The following is a 27206-nucleotide window of genomic DNA, read 5'->3' on the forward strand; positions in this document are numbered from 1 at the left end:
AACAGAGTAGTGGTGAATGGTTGTTTCTTGGGGTTCCTTAGGAGTCGGTGTTAGGATCACTGCTTTTCTTGATTTATATTAATCCTTTGTAGGCAATCCCTTAGGATTGAGGATGGCATGCTTCCATTCCAGTTCGATGGGTTCTGAGAAGGCTGATAAGTCCAATGCGTGATCTGAAGACTCTGCCACGTGTGGGGCAGGTGGTGCTTGAAGGGTCAGGTAGGTGTGTAGTGTGGAAGTTTGTGCCTTCCCTCTGACATCTCGACTTCAACTTCACATGTTCCGGACAAAGTTCCTCGAGGTGTATGATGCCTTCCCAAATGAGCTTTCTCCATCTAGGAAGGTCACGAGTTGAAGGGAATGTTTCATCTCTTCAGGAATGCTTTGAGGACATCTCTAAAGCATTTCTGGTGTCCTCCTGGGAGTCTCCTGTCATGACCAAATTCTGAGTAGAACAGCTGCTTCAGAAGTCTGGTGTCAGGCATGTGAATGACATGTTCTGCCCAGCGGTGCTGGTTTTGGGTGATTAGTGCCCTGATGCTGTGCGGGTTAGCTTGGGAGAGAGCACTGCTGTTGGACTGCCTTTCTTGCCATCAGATTTGGAGGATCTTGCCGAGGCGACTCTTGTGGTGCTTCTCCAGTGCTTTGAGGTACCTGCTGTAAGTTGTCCAAGTCTCCGAAGGATATAGGAGCGCAGGGATCACTGCTTCCCGGTAAACCATCTTAGTCTCTGGTTTGAGATCCTGATCCTGAAATACTTCCTCAGTCAGCCGAAGGCTAAACTGCCACATTGGAGGCGATGGTCAACCTCTTTGTCTATGTCTGCCTTTGCTGAGAAGAGGCTCTCAGGATATGGAAAGTGATCTGTATTTTCCAGGATCTTGCCATTGATATTGATTGACGGGAGAGGTGTTGTGCTGTGGGAGCTGGTTGGAAGAGGACCTTTGTTTTCTTAGTGTTTAGTGAAAGACCCATTTTCTCATATGCTTCAGAGAAGGAATTGACAATGTTCTGGAGCTCAGTTTCAGAGTGAGCGCTCACACAAGCATCATTTTCACACTGAAACTTGATGACTGAGGTTGGAATGATTTTGGTTTCGTAGTGAAGGCAGCATAGGTTAAACAGCTTCCTGCCTGTTCTGTAGATTATTTCCACATCTGTGGGTAGTTTACTGGAGGTGAGGTGTAGCATTGCAGCGAAGAAAATGGACAAGAGGGTGGTGCGATGTCACAGCCATGCTTGACGCCAGTCTTGACTGAGATGGGGTCTGTCGTGGTTCCGTTGGTGAGGATGTTGTTATAGAGTTGACTGAGGATGGTGACAAACTTCTGAGGCCATCCAATTTTGAGCAGGATGCTCCATAAGCCTTTGCAGTTGACAGAGTCAAAGGCTTTTGTGAGGTCAAAAAAGGCCATGTACAGTGGTTGGCGTTGTTCCTTGCATTTTTCTTATATTTTTCTATGTTAATGTCCTAGACTTGGGTGTGAAAGGCACATTTTCAAAATTTGCAGATGACACAAAACGTGGAAGTATTGTGAACTGTGAGGAGGATATAGAGGAAGAGGGTATAAACAGGCTGATAGAATGGGCGGACACATGGCAGAAGAAATTTAATGCAGAGAAATATGTCGTGGTACATTTGTTAGGAAGAATGATAAGAAACAATATAAGATAAAGGATACAGTTTTAAAGGGGATGCAGGAATTGAGAGACCTGGGGGTATATGTGCACGAATCATTGAAAGTGGCAGGGCAGATTGAGAAAGTGGTTTAAAAAAGCATACTGGATCCTGGGCTTTATAAATCAAGGCATAGATTGCAAAAGCAAGGAAGTTATGATAAACCTGCACAAAACATTGGTTGACCTCAACTGGAGTATCGTGTCCATTTCTGGGCACCACACTTTAGGAAGTATGTGAAGACTTTAGAGAATGTTGTTATGGACAGGTGAGAGTTGATAGGGATAGTTGCCCATTTTTCACCTCTCAACTGACTGAAGACAGCACTTTGTTAAAAAATGTGTTTTATTCCCTGATCATTTTAATAGTCAACAAACTGACAAATGACAGGTTTTCTCTTGAGTTTAAAAGAATATGAAATGTTTATTATCCAACACCCAAAAATGTGCAGAACTTCACCCACTCTCACACACATACAGACACACACACAGACACACACACACACACGCACACAAGAAAAGATAGAGATTAAATGATATCATGAATTTAGGTCTGATGGCTTAAAAGTGTCCTATGTTTAACTTGCTTTTCTCCGGGATGAAGGCTTGAAATGGCGCAGGCCTGTATTCTTTTGCCTTGTTCACTAAAGAAAGACTTGGGAGGTTTAGAAAGATGGATGCGCTGCTGCAGACTGCTTTTGTTATATTCCAGCTGAAGCGTATTGGCAAAGTCCTGGTATGATTTCTCAAGTAGGGAGTTCAAGGCCAAACTTCAGTCACTGCCTATGTGTAGCTCAAAGCTGGTACTCTTAGGCAGGGTCCTATCTCTTCGAAGGCATAGATGGATCTCTCTCTCTTCCTTCTCTGCTTTGTTTGCCCAGCATATACCTTTATTAAGCTCCTTATCAGAAACCTAGTTTCTATCATATGACTAGAGTTTGTCTCTCATTGTTCTCATAAATGATGTCTGATGGTGAGGTAATTGTTAGACAATGGGGTCTGGGTGTCACTCAACTTCTTTCCATCTTGATAAAGTGGAGTTTTTCACATCTATTCTCTTGAGTTTGAATTTGGAGTCACCAAATCTGCAATGCCATTTTTATCCCAATTTGTTGGAGAGGAGTAGCCATTAATGCAGAATGGGTTGTTTACATTTTAATGCCTTCTCCAAAGCTTGTCCAGGCATTAAGATTGGCTTAGGGTTCTTGCAGTTTCCATGTGAATTTGCAGTACAGGATAAGGTCACCTGATCCCTTGATTCCATTTTGTAGGAAAAATTTCCTTTTTGGGTTTGTTTCATAAGTTCATTATATAGTTCTTAATTTCTCCTTGCGTGAGCGTGGCAAGATGCAGATAGATTGGAGAAGCTGCAGTTGTTCTCCTTAGAGAAGAGGAAGTTGAGAGGAGACTTGATAGAGATGTTCAAAATCATGAGGGGTCTCGACAGAGTAGATAGAGGGAAAGTATTCAGTTTGGTGTAAGGGTTGAGAACGTGAGGACACTGCTTTAAAGTGGTTGGCAAAAGAATTGGATAAACACTTGATGAGAAAAAAAAGCAGGGCTATGGGGAATGGACAGGGGAGTGGAACTAACTGAGTTGCTCTTGCAGAGAGCTGGCACAGACATGATGGGTTGAATGGTTACAGTAGAGAATGAGGCCATTCTGTGATTTTATGAACAGCTGTTGGCCAGAAGCAAAAACTAGAAAAAAATCAAAACCAGCAAAGAAAAAGGAAACAAAGCAGGGACTGATGGGTTATGGTCTGCAATTGTTGAACTCGATGCTGAGTCCAGAAGGCTGATTGAAAGATGAGGTTCTGTTCCTCAAGCTTATGTTGAGATTTATTGGAGCACTGCAGAAGACTGAGGACCGAGAGGTCAGAGTGGGAGCAATGTGGACAATTAAAACATGTATGACACCTAGTTTTGGTCTCCCCTACAAATGCAAACATTTTGTCTACATCTACCCCATCAAATCCCTTCAACATATTGAAGACTTCTATTAGGCCACTGCTAAGTTTTCTCTTTTCTGGGCAAAAGAACCCCAGCCTGTTCAATCTTTCCTGATATCCTTGTAAATCATTTTTGAATCTATTATAATATGGAGACCAGAACTATGCACATTATTCGAAGTGTTGTCCAACCAAGGTTCGATATAAAATTAACATAACTGCTTTTTATTTCTATTCTTCCAGAAATGAGCCCCAGTGTCTGTTTGTATTTTTATGGCCTTGTTAACCTGCATTACTACTTCTAATTATTTGTGAATCTGTATGCCTCGATCCATCTGCTCCTTTACTATTTAGACACTTTTTTTCTAAGGCGTATGTGACCTCCTTATTACTCCTATCAAAATGCACCACCTCACGCTTAATCTATATTGAAATTCATTTGCCATTTACTTTCCTATTCTGCAAATTTATGAACATCTTCTTTTGTTGCAGTCTTCCTCCATATTAATTTGGTGTCATCTGCAAATCTTGAAGTTGTATTTCCAGGATTCAGATTGTTCGTGTAAATCATGAAGAATAGTGATCACAGCATGAACCCTTATCTACTTATTTTGTTACTTCAAAGTATTTCAGAAGGCCCCTAAGTGTTCTGAGTTGCTCATACTCAAAAAGGCTAAAACGACATATGTCCTGGCTAATAGTTATCCTTCAATCAACATCACTAAAACTGATAATCTGGTCATCATCACATTGCTGTTTGTGAGAGCTTGCTGTGAACAAATTTGGCTGTGTATTTCCTACATTTCAGAAGTGACTATGCTTCAAAAAGCACATTTGGGACATCCTGAGGTAGTGAAAGGCGCTTGTCATGCAGGCCCCCACCTGCCAAGAAGAAGGCATATTAATTTTGCCACATGGACATTAAATTTCAAATTGTTGCTGGGCAGAAGAGAAGGCCAGATACAAGGGGTTGCCAAGCCCCTGGCTGGAAAGACATTTTTGCATATTAACAGACATTGCTTGGAACAAAGGACAATTCCCTGACCCATCCAATGCACAAAGCCAGAAGTGGTTATACCAGTCATGTGACTACCCTGCTGGCCAACTTGGGGAGTTTTAAATTGTAGAGACAGTGTTTGAACTGGCAGAAAGCTGTTTGCTCCTGGACTGAAAAGACCTCCTCTCCTCCAGTCTGCTTCCATCTCTTTCTCACGGAACTGAAACCCCCTAAAGACACAGGAACCCCAAGAGAGAAAAGTCTCCTACAGTGAACAAGGTTCAAGAAGAGAACTGGGCCCCAACGAAAAGCAAGATCTACCTACAATCAAAGACTACAGTGAGCTCAAAGCACAGTAACAAAAAAACCCTCTTCAGAGATTGGCTCAAACTTTTCCACTTTATTTTTCTTCTGCCCTTTCTGTCCCTATCTGCATGTGTGTATCGCATATGCATGCTAGAGTCGGCGCGTCGTGTATCTGTAGGCGTTAACCGAATTAGAGTTTAAGTTTAATAAAAATGTCACCTTTCTTCCTTAAACCTAACAAAGCCTGTTTGTACTCATTTCTATGTCTTATAATTTGAAAGCAATGAACAAGGATTCACCAAGGGGGAGCTAAAACACTGTGTGTTTAAAAATAAAAACCCTGTTACAGTAAGACCTGGTGAAGGCTGAAAGGGACCCTTTGACCTCTTTCTCACTTGGTTGTAACACGCTATATAAATGTAAGTCTTTTGTAATGTGCAGATTGAAAAAAATCAAGTATGTATCTGTTAACTAGCATGGAGGGTATTCTTACAAACGTAATAATACTATGTATTTAATGACTTGCCAACTGGCAATAGCAACTGATGCTTTTACATGCAGGAAGTCCAAGGGTTCCCAATGTTTATTGCATCCCAGTTGTATGACATTATGACCTTTGGATGAAAAATACACCAGTTACATCAAATTGGTTCATGGATCATGTAGTGGCATACACAACAACTGAGATTGTTTTAGTAAGGTGTGGGATAAACTCCTTGTCCGGATCAGGCTCAATCGTAGTATTCACTCCTCTTGAGTCAGAAGGCTATAAATTCAAGTACAGATCCAAGACTTCAACATAGATTCTATGCTGACACCTCAATGCAGTGCTGAGGGATAGCTGCACTGTTCAAGTTGTCATCTTTTGGATGAAACAATGAACGAGACCTATCAGGCTGTTCAGATAGAAGGTAAAACAATGATTGCGTTTGCTGACAATGCGACCACATGGTGGCGCTGTACAAGCATATGTGCAAATGCAACCTGTTCCACTGAAACGTCACTGTCTGCAATGTTCAGGTAGCTGCCAAGATTAAAGATGGCGCTGCTCAATTTATCACAGAAAAACAACTTCAACCCATGGCAGCACACAATGGACATGTTCGATACTCGGAGAATGTTGCGCTGTTTAAAGTCACATCAGAAGGTCAGCACCTCTGACAGTGCTGCATGCCCTCCATATTTCAGTGATGTTTCAATGCCATCCCGCTCTCCGGCCGCTCACTCTTCACTTTCCCCCCCATGCCCTTCCTGCTCTCTGGCCGTTCACTCCCCACCTCCCCCCCCCCCCCCATGCCCTTCCTGCTCTCTGACCGTTCATTCCCCACCTCCCCCCCCAACCCCCTCCCCATCCCACTCTCCGGCCACTCGCTCCCCGCTTCCCTCCCCACATCCCGCTTTCTGGCCGCTCGCTCCCCACTTACCCCCACCCCCATCCCGCTCTCTGGCTGCTCACTCCCTGCTTCCCCCCCACCCCCTCTCCATCCCTTCAGACGCTAGCTCTAGACCGCAGGCCGCGCTGCTTCCCTCCTCTCGGCCACTCGCCCTATCAACTCTCGTGGCCCGCCTTGCTTCTTTGGGTGTCGCGGTGGGGACCCATCAAATGTTGGAGTGAGTGGCCGAGAGGCAGGAAGCGGCGCCGCCCACGGCCTAGAGCTAGCATCTGGAGGGATGGAGGATGCGGGCAGAGAGCAGCCTGGAGCGAGAGGCTGAGGGGAGAGCGTTTTCCTGTGCAAGCACCAGTTAGTCCTGGCAAGGTAAGACGTAAGCTGTGCATGTGCAGCCTCTTAGAACGCAGGAGATGGTTGGCGCATGTGCACAGCTTGGAGCACTCTGGTGACATCGGCAGGCCGCTGCGTTGTCAGGAGTCACTTTCTAAAAAAATCCCATGGGACTGTCCTGACCAACATTCAAATACTGTTTGTGTCATTTATCTCATTATTGTTTATGGGATCTTGACATGCACAAATTGGCTGCTGCATTTGCCACACTTTAAAAAATAAAAATTGGCTCCAAAGCAATTTGGACATCATGGGGAAGTGAAAGATAAAAATAAATACATTTTTCCTCCCAAGTGTACCGTTAAGGTTAATAAAGGCAGGATTAACAGGTAGAACTAAGATGTATCACATCGCTGTTGCTGAAGTATTGTACCTGAGTGTGTTGCGGAAAACCAGATGAAAGTTGTTGCCAGCTTACAATGGCCCCACTCTAGGATGAAGATATGGAATTTCCCCAGGACCGCAGGTTATTACCATAACTTTATATAAAATGATACTCAAACAGCCACGATGTTGATAGATCTCACCTAAAATCTGCTTCTGAATCAAGTGGTCTTGTCTCACAGCTGTAGAGTTGCATTCAATCAGCTGAAGGAGGTGCTGTGTGCCGATTCTGTTTAGCTTGTCCTCATTGCCCTCATCTGAGGGTTCCCAGGTGTATCAGCCATGTTGAGGAAGATTAGTGCCCTGGGAAAAGAGCCTGCTCTTTACCTCAACACATATTATTGTCATGAGAAATGTAATAAATGAGAGTGGATGCACCAGGGTTATGTCGGCATTATAGAGACTTTCAGTGTATTTAGATGGAATATATTTTACAGTGTACAGACACAACCCTCTGTTTAGCTAAATTCAACTTGCAATAAAATAACCCGAGGTTGCTAAGATATAAGATCCTGTTTCAGGTGATGCAATATTCATTGTCCACCAGAAAGGAACAGAAAATGGTAGTGCAGTCAGCTTGGGCAAAATTTTCTGATGGGCACAAAATTGCAAGCAGTGCACCTAATATAGGTGAAGCCTCGGGTGTCAGAAAATATTGCCCTTTATCTCTATAAAAATAATATCCCAAGTTGATTGAAATGTTGATGCATTGATGGGCTCCTTGAGAAGGACATCCATATGAGTTGGATGAGGAAATGGGGAAGAGTTAGTGGGTTCCATGATTTAAATTGGAGGCCTGCAAAATTGGGCTCTGCAGTGCTACTAGTGCCATCACTACAGAAGCCCAAAGTGAAATAGTGACGTGACCTGTCTGACAGGACACAAGCACAAATGTGTTGTGCATGTGCTAAAAGCACACAGAATGGGTAGATTATGATGTCAAACAGCATAGGAACATAGGAAATAGGAACAGGAGTAGGCCATTTGCCCCATTGAGCCTGCTCTGCCATTCAGCTGGATCATGGCTAATCTTCTATCTCAACGCCATTTTCCTGCACACTCCCCATATCCTTTGATATCTTTAATATCGAGAAATCTATCGATCTCTGTCTTGAATATACTCAATGACTGAGCCTCCACAGCCTCTAGGGTAGAGAATTCCAAAGATTCATCACCCTCCGAGTGAAGAAATTCCTCCTCATCTCAGTCCTAAATGACCTATCTCTTACTCTGAGACTGTGTGTCTCTGCATTTAACATTGATTTGACACACAATTTGCAATGCAAGTCCAGTAAACACTCCCAGTTGAACATGCATTCAGCTGCATAAGGGAACCACCACCGCACCCCCCCCCCCCCCCCTCCCCACCACTCGAGTTATTTAAAGGACCAACCATCCAACTTCCAGATGAGATGCTTTTGGCTTACTTCTGCTGGTGCTGTTAGTGGAAGTAATGTGTTGATTATTGTTGGAAGAGTTTTGCAAGCTTTTTTGATTTTCAAGGGAGTGGTGCTGGATCTTGACAAGGAGGTCAGAAGTGTTGATTGTCCTGCTGGAAAAAGCCTGCTTCGGTAATGGGGGATATAGTTGTAGTCTCTCTTGAACTACAGCATGATTTGGAAAAGGAGAACAGGTAGCAGAGAGGAGATGCAGTGCGCAAAGGGAGAAGAAGCAGGAAGAAGAAGAAAGCTGGAGGCATCCGGGACCCATTTGCTCTGGATGAGCTGTCCATGAGCGAATACTGAAACTCCAGTTCCCCTAAGGTGTCATCCCAACATCGTAGACACTCCACAGATCCCCAGCTTTCAATCCATCTGCATGCCATAGGAACATAAGAACCTAAGAGCAGGAGTAGGCCATTCAGCCCATTGACCCTGCTCCGCCATTCAATACGATCATGGCTGATCATCCACTTCAATTCCTTTTTCCCACACTATCCTCATATCCCCTTATGTCATTTGTATTTAGAAATCTGTCAATCTCTCCTTTAAACATACTCAATGACTGAGCTTCCACAGCCCTGTGGGGTAGAGAATTCCGAAGATTCACAACCCTCTGAATAAAGAAATTTCTCCTGATCTCTGTCCGAAGTGGCTTCCCCCTTATTTTGAAATTGTGTCCCCTGGTTCTCGACGTCCCAACCAGGGGAAACATCTTATCTGCATCTACCCAGTCTATCCCTTTAAGTATTTTGCAGGTTTCAATGAGCTCACCTTTCATTCTTCAAAACTCTAGAGAAAACTGGCCCAGTTTCCCCAATCTCCCTTCATAGGACAGTCCTGCCATCCCAGGAACAAGACTGGTGAACCTTCGCTGCACTCCCTCTATGGCAATAATATCCTTCTGAAGGTAAGGGAACCAAAAACTGCACATAGTACTCCAGGTGCGGTCTAACCAAGGGTCTATACAATTGAAGCAAGACTTCACTACTCCTGTACTCGTCCTCTTGCAATAAAGATTAACATACCATTAGCCTTCCTAATTGCTTGCTGCACCTGCATGTGAGCTTTCAGTGACTTATTGACAAGGATGCCCATTTCCCTTTGTACATCTACACTTTCTAATCTCTTATCATTTAAGAAATAGTCTGCACATCTTCTCCTCCTACCAAAGTGGATAACCTCACATTTTTCCACATTATATTCCATCTGCCACATTCTTACCCACTCACTAAGTCTGTCCAAATCTCCTTGAAGCCGCTTTGCATCTTCCTCACAACACACATTCCCAACTGGTTTTGTGTCCTCCGTGAACTTGGAAATACTACATTTGATCCCCATATCCAAATCATTGATATATATTCAGGTCATTGACCTGAAATGTTAACTCTGCTTCTCTCTCCACAGATGCCGCCAGACCTGCTGAGTATTTCCAGCATTTCTTGTTTGTGTTTCAGATTGAACTACCTCACTTTCGAACATAGTGTAAAATTATATCATATTATGGTCACTCATCCCTAAAGGTTCTTTTATGTCAAGATTATGAATTAGCTCTTTCTCATTACATAATATTAGATCTAAAATAGCCTTTTTTCTAGTCGGTTCCTCAACATACTGCTCTAGAAAACCATCCCTACCACACGGCAGAAACTTGTCCTCCACAGCATTAGTGCTCATTAGGTTTACCCAGTCTATATGCAGATTGAACTCCCCCATGCTATATCCTTCCCTAATCTCCTGATTAATGCCATGCCCCACACTACTACCACTATTTGGTGGCATGTAAACAACCCCTACCAATGTTTGCTGCCCCTTGCTGTTTCTTAGCTCCACCCAAACAGATTCCACATTTTGTTCTTTCAATCTGAGATCCTTTCTTACTAATGTATTGATCCCATCTCTTGTTATCAGTGCAACACCACCTCCTTTTCCTTTTGGCCTGCCCTTCCTAAATGTGGAATATCCTTGAATATTCAGTTCCCAGTCTTGGTCACCCTGTAGCCACATTTCCGCAATGGCAGTTAGCTCATACCCATTTACCTCTATTTGGGCCTTTAAGTCATCTACCCTGTTGCGAATGCTGCGTGCATTCAGGTAGAGGGCCCTTAACCTTGTCTTCTTGACATTCTGCATTCTAAGTCTAGTTGATGCTCGCCTTTGTTTCGCCTGCCTTCAAATGCCACTTGCTACTTTTCTACCTCCTGTTACCAGCTTTACTTCCTTCCAATTTGAGCTGCCACTCAGGTTCCCTTCCCCGTTACAAGTAGTTTAAACCCTCCCGAACAGCACTGGCAAATCTCCCTGTGAGGATGTTAGTTCCAGTCCTGTTACGGTGTAGCCGGTCTATCTTGTACAGATCCCACCTGCCCCAGAACTGGTCCCAATGCCTCAGTAATCTGATGCCCTCCATCCTACACCAGTTCTCTAGCCATGTGTTCAATCGATCAATCCTCCTATTCCTCTGCTCACTAGCATTTGGCAGTGGGAGTAGTCCTGAGATTACTGCTCTTGAGGTCCTGCTTCTTATTAATGTGGACCACAACCTCTGGCCATTTACCCTTCCCCAGAAGAATGTCCTGCAGCTGCTCCATGACATCCTTGACCCTGGCACCAGGGAGGCAACACACCACCCTGGAGTCATGTTTACTGCCACAGAAATGCCTGTCTGATCCCCTGACTATAGAATCCCTTATCACTATTGCTCTTCCACTTTTCTTCCACCCCTCCTGTGCAGCTGAGCCACCTACGGTGCCACGGACTTTGCTGTGGCTGCACTCCCCCAAGGAACCATCGCACTCACCAGGATCCAAAATGGAGAACTGATTAGCAAGCAAGATAGATTCAGGGGACTCCTGCACTGCCTGCCTGGTCTCCTAGACTGCCTGGTGGCCATCCATTCCCTCTCTGCCTGCATGCTCCTAACCTGCAATGTGACCACCTCCCTAAATGTGCTATCCACGTAGTCCTCTGCCTTGCGGATGCACAACAGTGAGTTCTGCAGCCAGTGACACTTCCTGCAGATATGTTCGTCGAGCACATATGGTTCATCCATGACTTCCCACATATCGCAGGACACTTGGCTGAGCTAACCTGCCACAACTTAACTTTAAAAACTTCTTATTACAATCAGAAGTAAAATAACTTACCAGTTACTCACCAATCAACTTCTTCCCTTATACCAAAGAGAGAGGCAGCTATTGGAGGCTGCAAAAAAGTTGAAGAAAGAAAGAAAGAAAGGAAAGAAAGTAGCCCCTCCCTCACGCACCAAACTCCCACTTTATACTCTGTGCGCTCAAATTTATTTTCTTCTTAATTTATAATTCCCCTCCTTATCGAACTCCCTCAATTACCAAACTCCCTTTTTCACACTGTGTTCTCCAGCAGCACTGAGAGTCCCCTGAATTTATACTCTGAAAACAATGCTGTGTCAGCTCTGCTAGAGCTCTGCTAAAGCTCAGAAACCAGTTTAAGCTAGCTACCTAGTTAACTAGCTACAGCTACTCTCAGAGTGTTAGTATACCCCTGTTTAAAATGGCAAGAAACCTAGCTTACCTCTTAACTGAAACAGGAATTTCAATTAATTGCTAGATGTAAACAAAACAAAAACTAGTCTTGAGAGATTAACCCTTAAAATTCACTCACTTACCAAACTCCCTTCTTCACACTCAGTGCTGACAAGCAGCACTGAGAGTCCCCTCAATTTAGACTCTGAAAATAATGTTGTGTCAGCTCTGCTAGAACAGAGTGTCATCTTGGTCAAAGTCTTGAAATATAAGGCACCAATAAAAAGCCCTTTTCATAACAAATTTATCTGATAACACTTCCAATAATACCTACAAAACTGAACTATTCATTATTGTGCATTCCCTAGTGCTTATCTTAAGGCTGCTGTTGCCTGTCTTAGCGCTACTACACAGTGCTGTCCCAGTGGCTGCAGCATGGCTGGTGGAAGGCTGCTGCCTTTTGCTGGGGGAGATTGCAGATGGCCTTGCAGGATGATCTCAAGCAGGTCTGGGGCTTGTATGCCTGGCTTTAGACTGCCCCACCTCAGCATGGGCCGGAGCAGTCGGGGCTGGCTGGGTGAAAGGCAACAGCAAGGGCACTGACAGAGTAGCAGTGATGGTGCATGAATGCTGTCATCATGAGAGGATGGCAGGTTTGTGTACCACAAAGCTACTGACCACTCCCTTAGTGCTGCCCTGCCATCTGCAGCTGTGATGGCAGCAGTCTGAGCCTGATTGGCACTAAGCATGAATCTTTTGACCTCAGTCTGAGCTTCACTGCAGCACTGAGACATTTGGTGGCTTCCACCTGTGCTGCAGTGGAAACTGAGACATCAGTCATTGGATGTTGCATCACGACTGGGTCCACCAGTGCAGTCATGGAGTTGGCAACCATTTCCATGCTGGAAAAGATGGGCTAAAGGTCTGTGCCAAAATACAGCCGGACTCCTCCATGCTCCTTAAAAATGACAACAGGCTGTCTGGCATGCCTGCCAATGCACCAAGCATCTCGGTGTGAATGACCATCACTGTTCTCCTGTATGCTGCCCCATTGAAGTCCTCATCTTAGTCCCCTGCAGCAGAATCCATCTGCGATCGCACCCTTTGCTGAGCTGGAATATGAACTATTCTTTCCCCCGGCCTGTGCAGCCCACTCGTGCCCAGTGACTCACCGTGTGCATATCCTGACTCTATACTACTGTCTATAGTACATGCAGTGCCAGTATCTCAGCTGGGGCATGGGAGTGTCAGTTCAAATTATCATGCTTCTTCATCGGAAGTCTGGTGTTGCTGTCACCCTTCCTTATGAGGCTTCAGTGGCTGACCAGGTAGCAGTTCTTTGGGTATCTGAAAGCAGAAATGCAAAAGGGGAGGGTTGGCTGAGGTAAGGGGGTGCATGAAAAGCAAGAGGTCTTTGGACACACGATTGGCAGCTTGCACTTCATGTCAGACAGCAGGATGAAGGGCATAAACAGGAATATGCCATCATCCTGCTTGGCCTCGGTGACACAGGATGTAATGGCCTCTGTAATGGATTCCTCCAAAAAGCACAGGTGATGCAGGCGTGCTTAATCCTCTCTGGTTCTGCTCTGCTCCCTTCTGTTATGTCCTGCAAGAGAGAGGCAAGAAAATCAGTGAGTGTGTTGCAAAGTGTTTGGGTGATGTGCCAGACATAATTGAATAGCTGCAGGTATGTGGAAGCAGCAAAAGATATGAGAGGCTAGCATTGGTAAGTATGTGAGGGTAAGGTAGAATATCTGAATTAAAACAAAAAGTGTTGAAATATTCAGCTGTCTGGCTGTGGAGAGAGAAACAGAGTTACTGTTTCAGGTCTAAGACCTTCTGAATGTTGGGCCCGATTCAGTTGTCAGAAATTCGTGAGTGATATGAGTGTGGTACATTGAGCAATTGGTGTAGTGATGAGTAGGAGATGTCATGTAAAGATGAATTCACTGACCTTGATCCATGTAAGGTCATTGATTTTCTTGCAGCAGGTCCTGAGGACCAGAGTCCACGAATTGACCTCCCTGGCCACTTGCTCCCATTCCCTTCTCAGGGCGTGCCTTGAGGCCCTCCTGGCCCCCTGCAGGAACATTGCCTCTCGCCTCCTTTCCACCTCCTGTACAAATACCTCCAGTGCCTCATCAGAAAACCTGGGCATCCTCTCTCTTGCCTGCTGCTCCATTTGATATGCTTTTGCTTTTCTTCAAGCCTTCCATATACGGTCTGCAGCAACTTCTGTTAATTGAGTGCATTCCCCTTGAAGAACATAAAAACACAAGAAATAGAAGCAGGAGTAGATCATGGATAAATCCCCAGGCCCAGATGAGATGTATCCCAGGCTGCTATTTGAGGCAAGGGAGGAGATAGCAGGGGTTCTGACATAAATTTTCAAATCCTCTCTGGCCACAGGAGAGGTACCAGAGGACTGAAGGACAGCGAATGTGGTACCATTATTCAAGAAGGATAGCAGGTTTAAACCAGGTAATTATAGGCCTGTGAGTCTAACATCAGTGGTAGGCAAATTATTGGAAAAAATTCTGAGACACAGGATTAATCTCCACTTGGAGAGGCAGGGATTTATCAGGGATAGTCAGCATGGCTTTGTCAGGGAGAGATTGTGTCTAACAAATTTGATTGAATTTTTCGAGGAGGTGACTTAATGCATAGGTGAGGGTAAAGCAGTTGATGTAGTCTACATGGACTTCAGTAAGGCTTTTGATAATGTACCATGTGGGAGACTAGTTAAGAAGGTAAGAGCAAATTGGATCCAAAATTGGCTTAGTGAAAGGAGGTCGAGGGTTGTTTCTGCAAATGGAGGCCTGTGACCAATGGGGTACCGCAGGGATCGGTGCTGGGACCCTTACTGTTTGTAGTGTACATTAATGATTTAGACGTGAATATAGGAGGCATGATCAGTAAGTTCACAGATGACACGAAAATTGGTGGTGTCGCAAATAGTGAGGAGGAAAGCCTTAGATTACAGGACAATATAATTGGGCTGGTAAGATGGGTGGAACAGTGGCAGATGGAATTTAATCCTGAGAAGTGTGAGGTGATGCACTTTGGGAGGACTAACAAGGCAATTGAATATACAATGGATGAGGACCCTTGGGAATACAGAAGGTCAGAGGGACCTTGGGGTGCTTGACCATAAATCACTGAAGGCAACAGCACAGGTAGATAAGGTGGTTAGGAAGAATATAAAAGCAGGGAGGTTATGATAGAGCTGTATAAAACGCTGGTTAGGCCATAGCTGGAGTACTGTGTACAGTTCTGGTCACCACACTATAGGAAGGATGTGATTGCACTGGAGAGGGTGCAGAGGAGATTCATCAGGATGTTGCCTGGGCTGGAGCATTTCAGCTATGAAGAGAGACTAGACAGGCTAGGGTTGTTTTCCTTGGAGCGGAGAAGGCTGAGGGGCGACCTGATTGAGGTATACAAAATTATGAGAGGCATTGATAGGATAGATAGGAAGAAACTTTTTCCCTTAGCAGAGGGGTCAATAACCAGGGGGCATAGATTTAAGGTAAGGGGCAGGAGGTTTAGAGGGGAGTTGAGGAAAACATTTTTCACCCAGAGGGTGGTTGGAATCTGGAACTCACTCCCTTAATAGGTGGTAGAGGCAGGAACTCTCACAACATTTAATAAGTATTTAGATGAGCACTTGAAACGCCACAGCATACAAGGTTATGGGCCAAGTGTGGGAAAATGGGATTAGATTGGATGGGTGCTTGATGGTCGGCGCAGGCGCGTTGGGCCGAAGGGCCTGTTTCTGTACTAAATAACTCTATGACTCTATACTGCCCCTCAAACCTCCTCCATCATTCAATAAGATCATGGCTAATCTTGGACCTCAATTCCACTTTCCTGCCCAATCCCCATATCCCTTGTGAGTCCAAAAATCTATCTCAGCCTTGAATACAGTCAATGACTGAGCAGCCACAGCTGTCTGGGGTAGAGAATTCCAAAGATTCACAACCCTCTAAGCAAAGAAATTCCTTTTCATCTCAGACTTAAATGATCGATCTATTGTACTGAGACTATACCTCCTAGTTCTAGACTCTCCAGCCTGGGGAAACAACCTCTATCCTCTATCCAGCATCTATCCTGTCAAGCTATCTCTGAATTTTATAGGTTTCAATGAGATTGCTTCTCACTTTTCTAAACTCCAGGGAGTTGAGGCCCATTCCACTCGACGTCTTATCTCAGGAATCAATCTAGTGAACCTTCAAGATGGGCGAGCTGCCTTTAAGACATGCAAGCTAACTGAAACATGGCTAGCCTTTTCAGTGTGCAGCCAGTCAGCAGCGCAGGTCACAGTTGGCTGAATGCTAAAATCATTTAGATGAGGAGGCAACATGCAATTTGTGTGCTGCCTGCCCAAAGGGACCGGGCATGGGGTGATCGTGCATTGTAATTCCTACGCCTGAAGATAGGCCTAAATACATTTTTCCTCTGAGATGTTCTGTTTGTCAAGTAACAGGGTACCCCTAAAACAGAAACGAAAAGTACTGGAAATACTTAGGTCTGGCAGCATCTGTGGAGGGAAAAGCAAAGTTAATGTTTCAGTTCTGTGACCTTTCATCAGAACTGGCAAAGGTTAGAAAAGAATTAGGTTTTAAGCAAGTGAAGGAGAGGGGGGTGGGGGAGAGAACAAAGAGGAAAGTGTTTGATAGGGCAGAGGGAGATTAAATAACAAAGCTGTCCTGGGACAAAGGCAAAGCATGTGTTAATGCTTGTGGTGAAATACGAAGCATTAGTCTCAAGAGACTGTTAATAGCGGAATAATGAGCAGCTCTGACTACATGAAAAGCAGGCACATGGTTAAAAAATAAAATATTAACAAAAGGCCAGTCATGCTCTGAAGTTATTGAACTCAATGTTCAGTCCGCAAGGCTGTAGAGTGCCTAATTGAAAGATTAGGTGCTGCTCCTCGAGCTTGCGTTGATGTTTGCTGGAACACTGGAGCAGGCCGGTGACATGTTGACATGTTGACATGAGAGCAGGGGGGAAGTGTTGAAATGGCAAGGAACCAGAAGCTCAGGGTCATGCTTTCGGACTGAGCGGAGGTGTTCCGCAAAGCGGTCACCCCATCTGTGTTTGGTCTCCCCAATGTAGAGGAGACCACATTGTGAGCAGTGAATACAGTATACTAAATTGAAAGATGTACAAGTAAATCGCTGCTTCACCTGAAAGGAAAGGAGTGTTTGGGGCCTTGGATAGTGAGGAGAAAGGAGGTAAAAGGGCAGGTATTACCTCCTGCGATTGCATAGGAAGATGCCATGGGAAGGGGACGAGGTGTTGGGGGTAATGGAGGAGTAGACCAGGGTGTCACGGAGGGAACGATCCCTTTGGAATGCTGATAGGGGAGGGGAGGGGAAGATGCGTTTGGTGGTGGCATCATGCTGGAGGTGGCGGAAATGGCGGAGGATAATTCTCTGAATGAGGAGGCTGGTGGGGTGGAAAGTGAGGACAAGGGGAACCGTGTCGTGGTTCTGGGAGGGAGGGGAAGGTGTGAAGCAGAAGTGCGGGAAATGGGCCGAATACAGCTGAAGGCCCTGTCAACCACAGTGGTGGAGAATCCTCAGTTGAGGAAAAAGGAAGACAAAGGAAGAGGCACTGTTGTGGAAGATTGCATCATCAGAGTAGATGCGTCGGAGACGGAGAAACTGGGAGAATGGAATGAAGTCCTTACAGGAGGCAGGGTTTGAAGAAGTGTAGTCGAGGTAGCTGTGGGAGTCGGCTAGCTTCTAATGAATATTAGCGAACAGCCTATCCCCAGAGATGGAGACAGGGAAGTCAAGGAAGGGAAGGGAAGTGTCAGAGATGGAACATGTAAAGGTGAGAGAAGGGTGGAAATTGGAAGCAAAGTTGATAAAGTTTTCCAGTTCGAGGCGGGAGCAGGAAATGGCACCGATACAGTCATCAATGTACCAGAAAAAGAGTTGGAGGAGGGGGCCTGAGTAGGACTGGAATAAAGAATGTTCAACATATCCCACAAAAAGACAGGCATAACTAGGACCCATGCGGGAACCTATAGCAACACCTTTTATTTGAAGGAAGTGAGTGGAGTTGAAGAAGAAATTGTTCAATGTGAGAACATGTTCAGCCAGGCGGAGGAGGGTGGTGGTGAATAGGGACTGGTTGGGCCTCTGTTCAAGGAAGAAGCAGAGAACCCTCAAACCATCCTGGTGGGGGATGGAGGTATAGAGAGATTGGACGTCCATAGTGAAGAGGAGGCAGTTAGGGCCAGGAAACTGGAAGTTGTCAAAATGACAAGACAGAGTCAAGATCAGAAGAAATAAGTTCAGTGGGGCAGGAACAGACTGAAACGATGGGTCTGCCAGGACAGTCCTGTTTGTGGATTTTAGGAAGGTGGTCGAAGCGGGCTGTCTGGGGTTGCACAACTATGAGGTTGGAAGCTGTGGAGGGAAGACCTCTGGAGGAGATGAGGTCAGTGACAGTCCTGTGGACAGTAGCTTGATGTTCGGTGGTGGGGTCATGATCCAAGGGGAGGTAGGAAGAAGTGTCTGAGAGTTGGCGCTCAGCCTCTGTAAGGTGGAGGTCGGTACCCCAGACAACAACAGCACCACCCTTATCTACGGGTTTGATCAGTGTAGGGGATCAGCATTATATATAATCAGCCCCTGAAACAGCATTGATTATTCCATTGGGAAGACTTTGTTTAAATTTATTAACAAACTTACTTGACTTGTACACATAGTTTTTTATCTGAGTAGATGGAATAGTGTTTTTTGCAAGTGATTAAATTTTTAAATTATGTTTATTTGTGAACTTAATTTTTGTTGCTGCAATCTCCTGTATTATTCAGAAAGGTGCATGAGATCTATTTTGATTTGATCTGAGGAACAGAACATTAGTTTTGATCCCTTTTAGACAACACAGCAAAGGAGATAGTTGACTGGAACAGTTATGAGCTAACCTACACAAAAAAAATGGTTTGAGGTAGTGACAGAAAGAGTTCACATTACTGTATCAATAATTTTATCAAATAGACAAATGTATTAAATTAAATCAGCTGTAATTACGAAGGGTAACCAATTTTATATACATTCTAATTGGAGCTATGTTTTATATATATATCTGTACTTTTATGAGACAAACTTATGAAAATGCATTTCTGGAAGTGAGCTTTGCCCAAAAAAATGCTTATTGGGTGATCATTTCCCATGATTTTCATCTATTAAAATTAATGAGCAGAAACTTGGGATTTTCTGATCTCTCACAAATTGAGACTCTGTACTAGAAAATTACTCCTTTTGTTATGCTGCTTCTAATTTGTTTGCAACAGAAATTTTTCGTCATTTAGTAAACCTCTGGTATGTCAATCCACTGCATGTAACTACAAGGACAATGGTCCACTTATGGGAGCTGCCAATTGAATTTTTGAGAAAGAAGATGGTATTAAAATTCTTGAAACTGTAACAATTGCATGTAAATTATTTCACTGTAGTCAATTATTGTGTTGTGCTAATATGTATATAGATATAGAATCATAGTTCATACCACAGATTAAAATTTTAAAAATCTAGAAAAATAAATTTGTGTGGAATTTTTCGAGTGAAAGAAAATCTTTTTATGGTATTTCTAGATAATTTATTTATATTTCAGTTAAACTTCCTCATTATCATATATGAGGAATCATACAAAGCAAACAGTACATGTCTGCCCTCCCATCCAAATCATCATGGATTCAAGTATCAGTGCCACCATCCGTGATCTATGCCCACTTGGTGCAGCTGGGAATAAGCTTTGGCAACTTTCAGACATGTAAATAGATGGACATTTACATTACAGTAGATTGCTTCTCCTTTTGTTGGTGAGAGAATTGATGGTTGTTTTGTTCGACTATAAGCACAGATTCTGCATGCTAGTCATGGAACAAAATGGAATATGGCATTCATACATATCTCTCTATTCCTATCAGTCAGCCTGCGAAGAAGGAAAAGCTGGAATTACTCTTGTTCATATTAATCGATGAATGCTTGAAATATGATGTTTCTCTGTCCACTATTGTAATGCAAGTGCTAACATCTCTTTTAAAGTAAAGGACAGACAATTGTTCTATCTGCTGATATTACCAACAGTAATTTGACTAGAAATATAAAGTCAGCAGCAAGAGTTCTTATTTTTTTAAAAAGTATACTTAGAATCTTTTTGCATGTAAATGAATAAATGTAAAACTTTATAATATAAAATATTAACTTTGGAATTTATTTTGATATTTACAATATTTATATCTTACAGGCCACAAATATCCTGATACCTATAGTTGATTTGTCAAAGGAAATCCACCGTGGATAATCAATTTCTTCATGTTGCCACAGGAAAGAAATTTTAGGATGTTGACTGAAAAATAGCATCAAGTGCAGGTATATCATCAATTATGAAATCCATGGGGAAATATTTCTGATATTGAAAGCTTCTGAGATTTGCCTTACGACTCTGTACTAAACAACACCTCGTAGCTTGCTGAGATTTCATCCGGATATCAAGCAGGATTTTTGTTTCTATATTTGTGGACACCCATTGTATACCATGTCACTTCATCAGGAGAGGCCACCATGGCTTAAATGCATATTGAGCATGGTGATGATGCATCCGCTGCGAATGGGATTTGATATAACTTTCATTCTTTGGATTCTCGGATTTACATTAAAGGGTAACCTGGTGCTCTGCCAGAAACTAGATGACACCTACCCAGTGGTGAATACCAATTATGGCAGGCTGAGGGGGATTAAAAAAGAACTGAGTAATGAAATCTTGGGTCCAGTAATCCAATATCTTGGCATACCATATGCTGCTTCACCAACGGGAGATCGCCGCTTCCAGCCCCCTGAACCCCCCTCTTCTTGGTCAGAAATCCGAAATGCCACCCATTTTGCACCAGTCTGTCCTCAGAATATACATGGTATGTTGCCAGATGTTATGCTCCCAGTGTGGTTTACTGCCAACTTGGAAGTAATTGCTTCTTATGTCCAAGAACAGAATGAAGATTGCCTCTTTCTAAACATATATGTGCCTACTGAAGATGGTGAGTGTAAGCCATAAGGAACAGGGAAATCTAATTTTAATCTTTACTGAATGTTGTATCTTACTTTGTTTAGGAAGCATGACATAATGTTTGCATGCTGTGGTTTGTGTGTGTCTGTGTCTGTGTGTGTGTATGTGTGTGTGTGTGTGTATCTATGTATGTATACGCATGAAGCTTTCCCAATGCATCAGATCTGTATTCTGTCCCCACTCATTCTCCCCCTGCCATGGCACGACTATCGAGGTGGATATTGGTTCTCAATCCCCCCTCACTGACTTAAGAAAAGGTGCATAATTTGCTCATTGTGTGTGCAGACACAATGAGTTGAAAGTCTGACTTTGTAGAAAGGACAATTTTAAGTCAGTCGGTGGTATTGCATGCTCCTACTGTCTGTGACGGAGCTCATGTTATTTTTTAGTCTTTTATTCATTTTTCAGTAAAAAGAATATCGAAGGAATGTTCCAGAAAACCCGGCAAGAAAATATGTAGAAAAGGAGGTATGTATAAAGCTTGGAGCAGAAGAGGTTGTACTTCTCATCCAGAGACCACCACTGATACTTTGAGGCAAAGGTCAGCAAATGTCATGTAATTTATGACATTAGTGCACACATCAGAAAGCATGGATATAAAACTTGCTTAAAAGACAGCACTAATAAAGCAGAACATAACTTTTATATGATTATTTGTTTTTCATTTCGCTACCTAGACAATAAGACAAGTTATATTTACACTAGACCTTTTCATGTATTTTATCTGTTATTTATATGTGCTATTATTTAGAGACTCCAAGCTTTCAAATGATTATGTTTTCTATAAAATATTCTAATTTGTCAAAAAGTATATTTTAAAATAGCTAAAAAGCAAAAGTAGACTACTTAAGTCTTTATGTATGCTACCACAGCAAACTACTCCATGGTGATGAAATCTTCCATCAACAGTAGTTTCTGTTACCATCAACCACACAATTTAACTTGTCCAATTTTGTTTTTTGCTTGGCATTTTTCATTTTATTTTTAATTATTGGCATTATTTCAGTGATTATTGGCAGTGACTTGTCAAGAAATCAAGTGATTATTTAAGATATTGTCCTTGGACTTACTGTCGCTGCCCTGCCATAGCTTTTAACCCTGTTTACACATAAAAAAGGAGTTTCTGCCACACTTATAATGAAGTTATGGCAGTACAGTGGCAGAAAGCCCAAAGAAATTCAGGGCCATTGAACTTTCCTACCACGTATGGATTGTGTTCTCTTATTACAATATGACATAGGCATCAAATATTTCAGAACAAACTATGAAAACAGTGGTATCAACATGTAAGCAAACCAGCCTTATACAGAGTCTAGATAGACACAATGCAGTAAAAGGATTTGAATGTAGATGTAAAGAAACCCATAGTTTTTATATTTTGATGGACAGGGTTCAGGTCCATAGCCTTCGTGCTACTTTTCACTGCAAATTTGGGAGCGTGTAGCTATCTAACAGTCTATTCATTTTTTTATGTTAAAATTTGAAATATCAATGAATTCAAATTGATCAACTGTAGGAATAAAATAGCACAATTCAAAAGTCACCATCCTGGTGACTTTGAATTAACAGGGGTTTGAGTAGTGGAAAAAGTGGGAGTAGCACAAAGGAATAGTAAAATAACAAACCTTACCAGCAGAACTGAAACATTCTGCTGCAGAAACCAACAAACAAGGTCCCTAACACTTTCATGTTAAATTGAATCATTAAAACAGCATACTTTATCTTAAAATTTTTATTCACTTTCCTTTTGCCATTCACTAGCCATTTCTACTGATGCCGAGGAGCTTTACTCACAGTCAAATAAAAATTTGCTCTGCGAAGAGGTTTAAAAGGTTCTGGTGCCCCATTTTACTTTTGTCAATCTGTTACTGCTAATGTTTTTTGGAAAAAACAGCTTTTTATTTACGGTAACACAAAGATCTCAATTTTAAAACAAAATCTGGCATCTTCAAGTATTTTACTTTTCATGTAAAATATTTCAGCAAGTGATTTTCAAGTTCATTATAATACACAGATGTATTCCTGTGCATGTCGTATGACCTCAGTAAACTTGCAACCTCTTTTTTGTTGAGTGATCTTGAGGATGGGCTGTGGTCTTTAGTACAGAATATCACCAAAATTGCAAAGACGAAAAGGGAAGACAAGCTAAATAAAGTAGCAGTTAGGTGTCAACAAGTTTGGATTTTAAAAGCCTGAAGGTTGCAGACGAAAGGGGTCTGAATTTGCTTGGCCATTCGGGCAGAGTCAATCCCACTCCAACAAAGCTACTGGTGTAAGAAGCATGGGAGCAGGGTTAAGAATATACTATGCTGGGAAATCCTGCTTTCTCAACCTCATTGGGATCCGACATATGGTTGGAGGCTGACATTCCCAGTGAGGTGAGATGTACTGGCCTCCAAAGGGTGCAAATGCGGCATACCAGCAGGGTCCAGGCTCTGGTTGGGGCTTGGGCTCACCCCTCCCGCCCACCCCCACTTCCTGGCAAAAGTCCAGGAAGAAACATTTTTTTTATTATTAAGCGGCACTGCTGCACTGCCAAAAAGCTGCTCTTACAGACTCCTCCCCCTGACTTCATGCAATTCAGTGGCAGAGCTGCATAGTGGGTATGATCCTGGCAGAATTGCAGGGATTACCCGCCTCTCACCACCCTTGGATTTTCAAACCACAAAATTTGGCTCCGTAGCGCTACTATTGTTGGTGCTATGGAAGTCTAGAGTCCCGAAAATGGTGACAAATTTGCTTCCCTTGTGGCCCGCATGCCGCGACATGCTTGTAAGGCTGCTGGCACGGGCCTGCTGTGCATGCATCAGAAGTGTGAGAGTGGGCAGATCATGATGTCACCCAGCCTCTGATGCTGATTTGGAACCTGGCTTGCCATTTTGCACTTTGTAGGCCCTCAAACACTTTCAGCTGAACACATGTTCAGCTGCACAAGGCAGCTCCCACAAGCATTATTTAAAGGTATCGGCATGGAACTTTTAAGTGAGGTGCCTTTGACTTACCTTTGCTGCTGCAGAGTTGATGGAAGTACTGTGTACTCTGGTGTCGGAGGAGTTTTGAAAACCTTTTGGAATCAGAAGGGAGTGGTGCTGAACTTTTCCAAGGAGTTCAGAGGAGTTTGAAGGCCTGTCAGCAGAAAACCTGCCAATACTCATGGGGGATATAATTGCCATCCCTCTTGGACTACAGCATGACAGGGATATGGAGCACAGGCTGCAGAGAGGGGAAACCGTGCACTGTGGGAGCAGGAGGAGGGCTTTCAGTGGAAGGCTTTACCCATCTCAGGTCTTTAGGGAGTACTTCTACCTATACTTCAGCCAGGAGTAGTGGCTGAGGCAGCTATGATTCACCAAATAGGTGGTCAATGAACTGTGCCACCTCCTCCAATCAGACTTGTAGTTGCACAGCGGGGCAAGGTCTGCACTGCCAGTGGTCATGAAGATTACCGTGGCCCTCAATTCCTATGCTTGGAGATCCTTTCAGGCTAGGGCCTGTGACATTTCCAACATTTCACAGTTTTTCCATGCATTGCTGCATCAAGGATGGCATGTACACAAGGAGAGAGGACTTCATAATTTTCTTTCTAACCAGAGGGAAGCAGGAGGAGTGGGAACATGGTTTTGCCAGGGTAGCGGGATTCCCAGTAGTGCAGGAAGTCACCTACTTGCATGCATATGGCTCTGTGGAAGCCACATATCAACGGGGAGATATACTGGTATTGCTCCCTTAACATGCAGCAGGTATACAAACATGCACAAAGCACCATGCTGGTGAATGCCTGTTATCCTGGCAGCAGCCACAATGTTTTCATCCTGCGCCTGTCTACCATTCCTGCCACATTTGAACCACCAGGGCAAACTGCTTTACTGGGGTGAGTGGGGCTACTCATTCTACACATGGCTCATGATTCCCCTCCGCTACCTGACCACACATGGACAGCGTGCGTAGGGCGAGAGCCATAATGCCACCAGGAAAGTCATGGAGCAAACCATCAGCATTTTAAAACAACTGTTACATTGCCTGGACCATTACATGCAGAGTACATCTCCAAATTCGTGATTTTCTGCTGCTTGCTACACAACCTGGCTGTCATATGGGCACAGCTCTTGCCACCAGGTTTTCAGCGAGGACCCCAGGAAAGGAGGAGCAGAAAGAAGGGAGAAGACATCCTGGACCCCATAGGTCCAAAAGGACTGCCTGTGAATAGTTAATCATATTCCAGGATCCCTAAAATTTTGCCCACATCACCACTGCTCCACCTATCCATCTCTCCGTTATGGGCCATCACAGTGTCCAAAAGACACTCCAAAATCTTTCCATAACAACTTTATCCAACAACACTTTCAATAATACATACAAAATTGAACTAAACACCCTTGAGCATTCCCTTAATGCTTGTCTTGGGATGCCTTTGCCAGGCCTAGTGCTCCAACACAGTGCTGCCCCAAGGGCTGCAGCATAGCTGGTGGAAGGCTGCTGACTTTCACTAGGGGAGGCTGCAGATGGCTCTGCAGGATGATCTCAAGCATCACTGGGTATTGAGGGCTCGGCTTCGGGCTGCCCTACCTCAGCATGTTTGGCCACAGTCTGGTAATAGCAAGGGCACTGGCAGAATGGCAGTGGTCGGAGCAGGAATGCTGTTCTCCTGAGAGTGGACAGCAGGTTTATGCACCATGCAGCCACTGGTGGCACCTCTGCAATCCTAGTAATCTGCTGGAGGACAGATCGCTGGACTGCTGTCAGAGCCTGCATTCCCCTTTGAGCACTGATAATATGCAGCCATGATGGCAGCAGTCTGATCCTGCATGGCGCCATGGCAACAAGCATGGATCTCATGGCCTCGGCTTGAACTTCCACTGCAGCACTGAGATGTTGGATGGCTTCCGCCTGTGCTGCAATGAAAGCTGAGACAGATGCTGCATCACAGCTGTATTCCTAAGTGCTGTATTGGAGTTGGTCACCACTTCCCGGCTGGAAAGGATGGGCTACAAGGTCTGTTCCAATTTGGAGCTGGACTCCTCCATGCTTCAATAACAACAGGCTGTCTGGCAGGCATGCCAATGTACCAAACATCTTTTTTTTTCGTTCATGGGATGTGGACATCGCTGGCTTGGCCAGCATTTATTGCTCATCCCTAATTGCCTTTGAGAAGGTGGTGGTGAGCTGCCTTCTTGAACCGCTGCAGTTCTTGGGATGTAGGTACACCAACAGTGCTGTTCGGAAGGGAGTTCCAGGATTTTGACCCAGCGACAGTGAAGGAATGGCAATATAGTTCCAAGTCAGGATGGTGTGTGGCTTGGAGGGGAACTTGCAAGTGGTGGTGTTCCCATGCATCTGCAGGTGGTAGAGGTTGTGGATTTGGAAGATGCTGTCGAAGGAGCCTTAGAGAGTTGCTGCAGTGCATCTTGTAGATGGTACACTGCAGACACAGTGTGCATGTCCATCGCCCTTCTCAATGCTGCTCCATGGAAGCCTTCATCTGAGTCCTCTGCAGCAGAACCTGTGTGACATTGCCCTCAAGGGAGTTGGCATATTTGCTATCTTTTCCTCCTGACCTGTCTTCAGTCACTTGTGCCCAGTGACTCACCATGAGCAAATCCTGCCTCTATATTGCCATCTAAAGTACATACAGTGCCAGTATCTGAGCTGGTGCTGGGATTGTCAGATCAAGTGTTGGTGCTTCTTTATCTGATGTGTGATCTTACTCACACCCTTCGTTGTGAGGCTGCACTGGCTGGCCAGGTGGCAGCTGTAGGGTACTTAAAAGCATAAATGCAGAGGGTGAGGGAAGTGGGTGGAAGGCAAGAAGTCCATGGTCACACCATCTGCAGCTTGCACTTCATGCCAAATAGCAGTATGAAGGTGAAGTGGGATTTGAAAAGGTACATTAGACAGAAACATAGCGTCATCCTAGATGTTCTTGGCCATGCCGGAAGCAAAGACATCAGTCACTGCCTGCCCAATAATTTGCAACACTGTCTCCTCCAAGGGGCTCAGGAGATGCAGGTGTGCCTGTTCCCTGCCGGTTCTCTGCTACTGCCTCCTGTTTTGTATGACCTTGTCCTGCAAGAGAGAGG

General features: G+C 44.1%; 1 protein-coding gene across 1 annotated transcript in view; it reads left to right on the forward strand.

Annotated features, from left to right (window-relative positions):
* Positions 1-27206, forward strand: part of LOC137375034 (neuroligin-1-like) — a 280017-nt gene that overhangs the window by 144903 nt on the left and 107908 nt on the right. Inside the window, exon 3 of the mRNA XM_068041657.1 lies at positions 20314-21100. Coding sequence (XP_067897758.1) covers positions 20605-21100 — 496 coding nt within the window. The 5' untranslated portion in view covers positions 20314-20604. The remainder of the gene's footprint in view (positions 1-20313; positions 21101-27206) is intronic.

This window comes from Heterodontus francisci, chromosome 11, assembly GCF_036365525.1.
Source record: "Heterodontus francisci isolate sHetFra1 chromosome 11, sHetFra1.hap1, whole genome shotgun sequence".
Lineage (NCBI taxonomy): Eukaryota > Metazoa > Chordata > Chondrichthyes > Heterodontiformes > Heterodontidae > Heterodontus > Heterodontus francisci.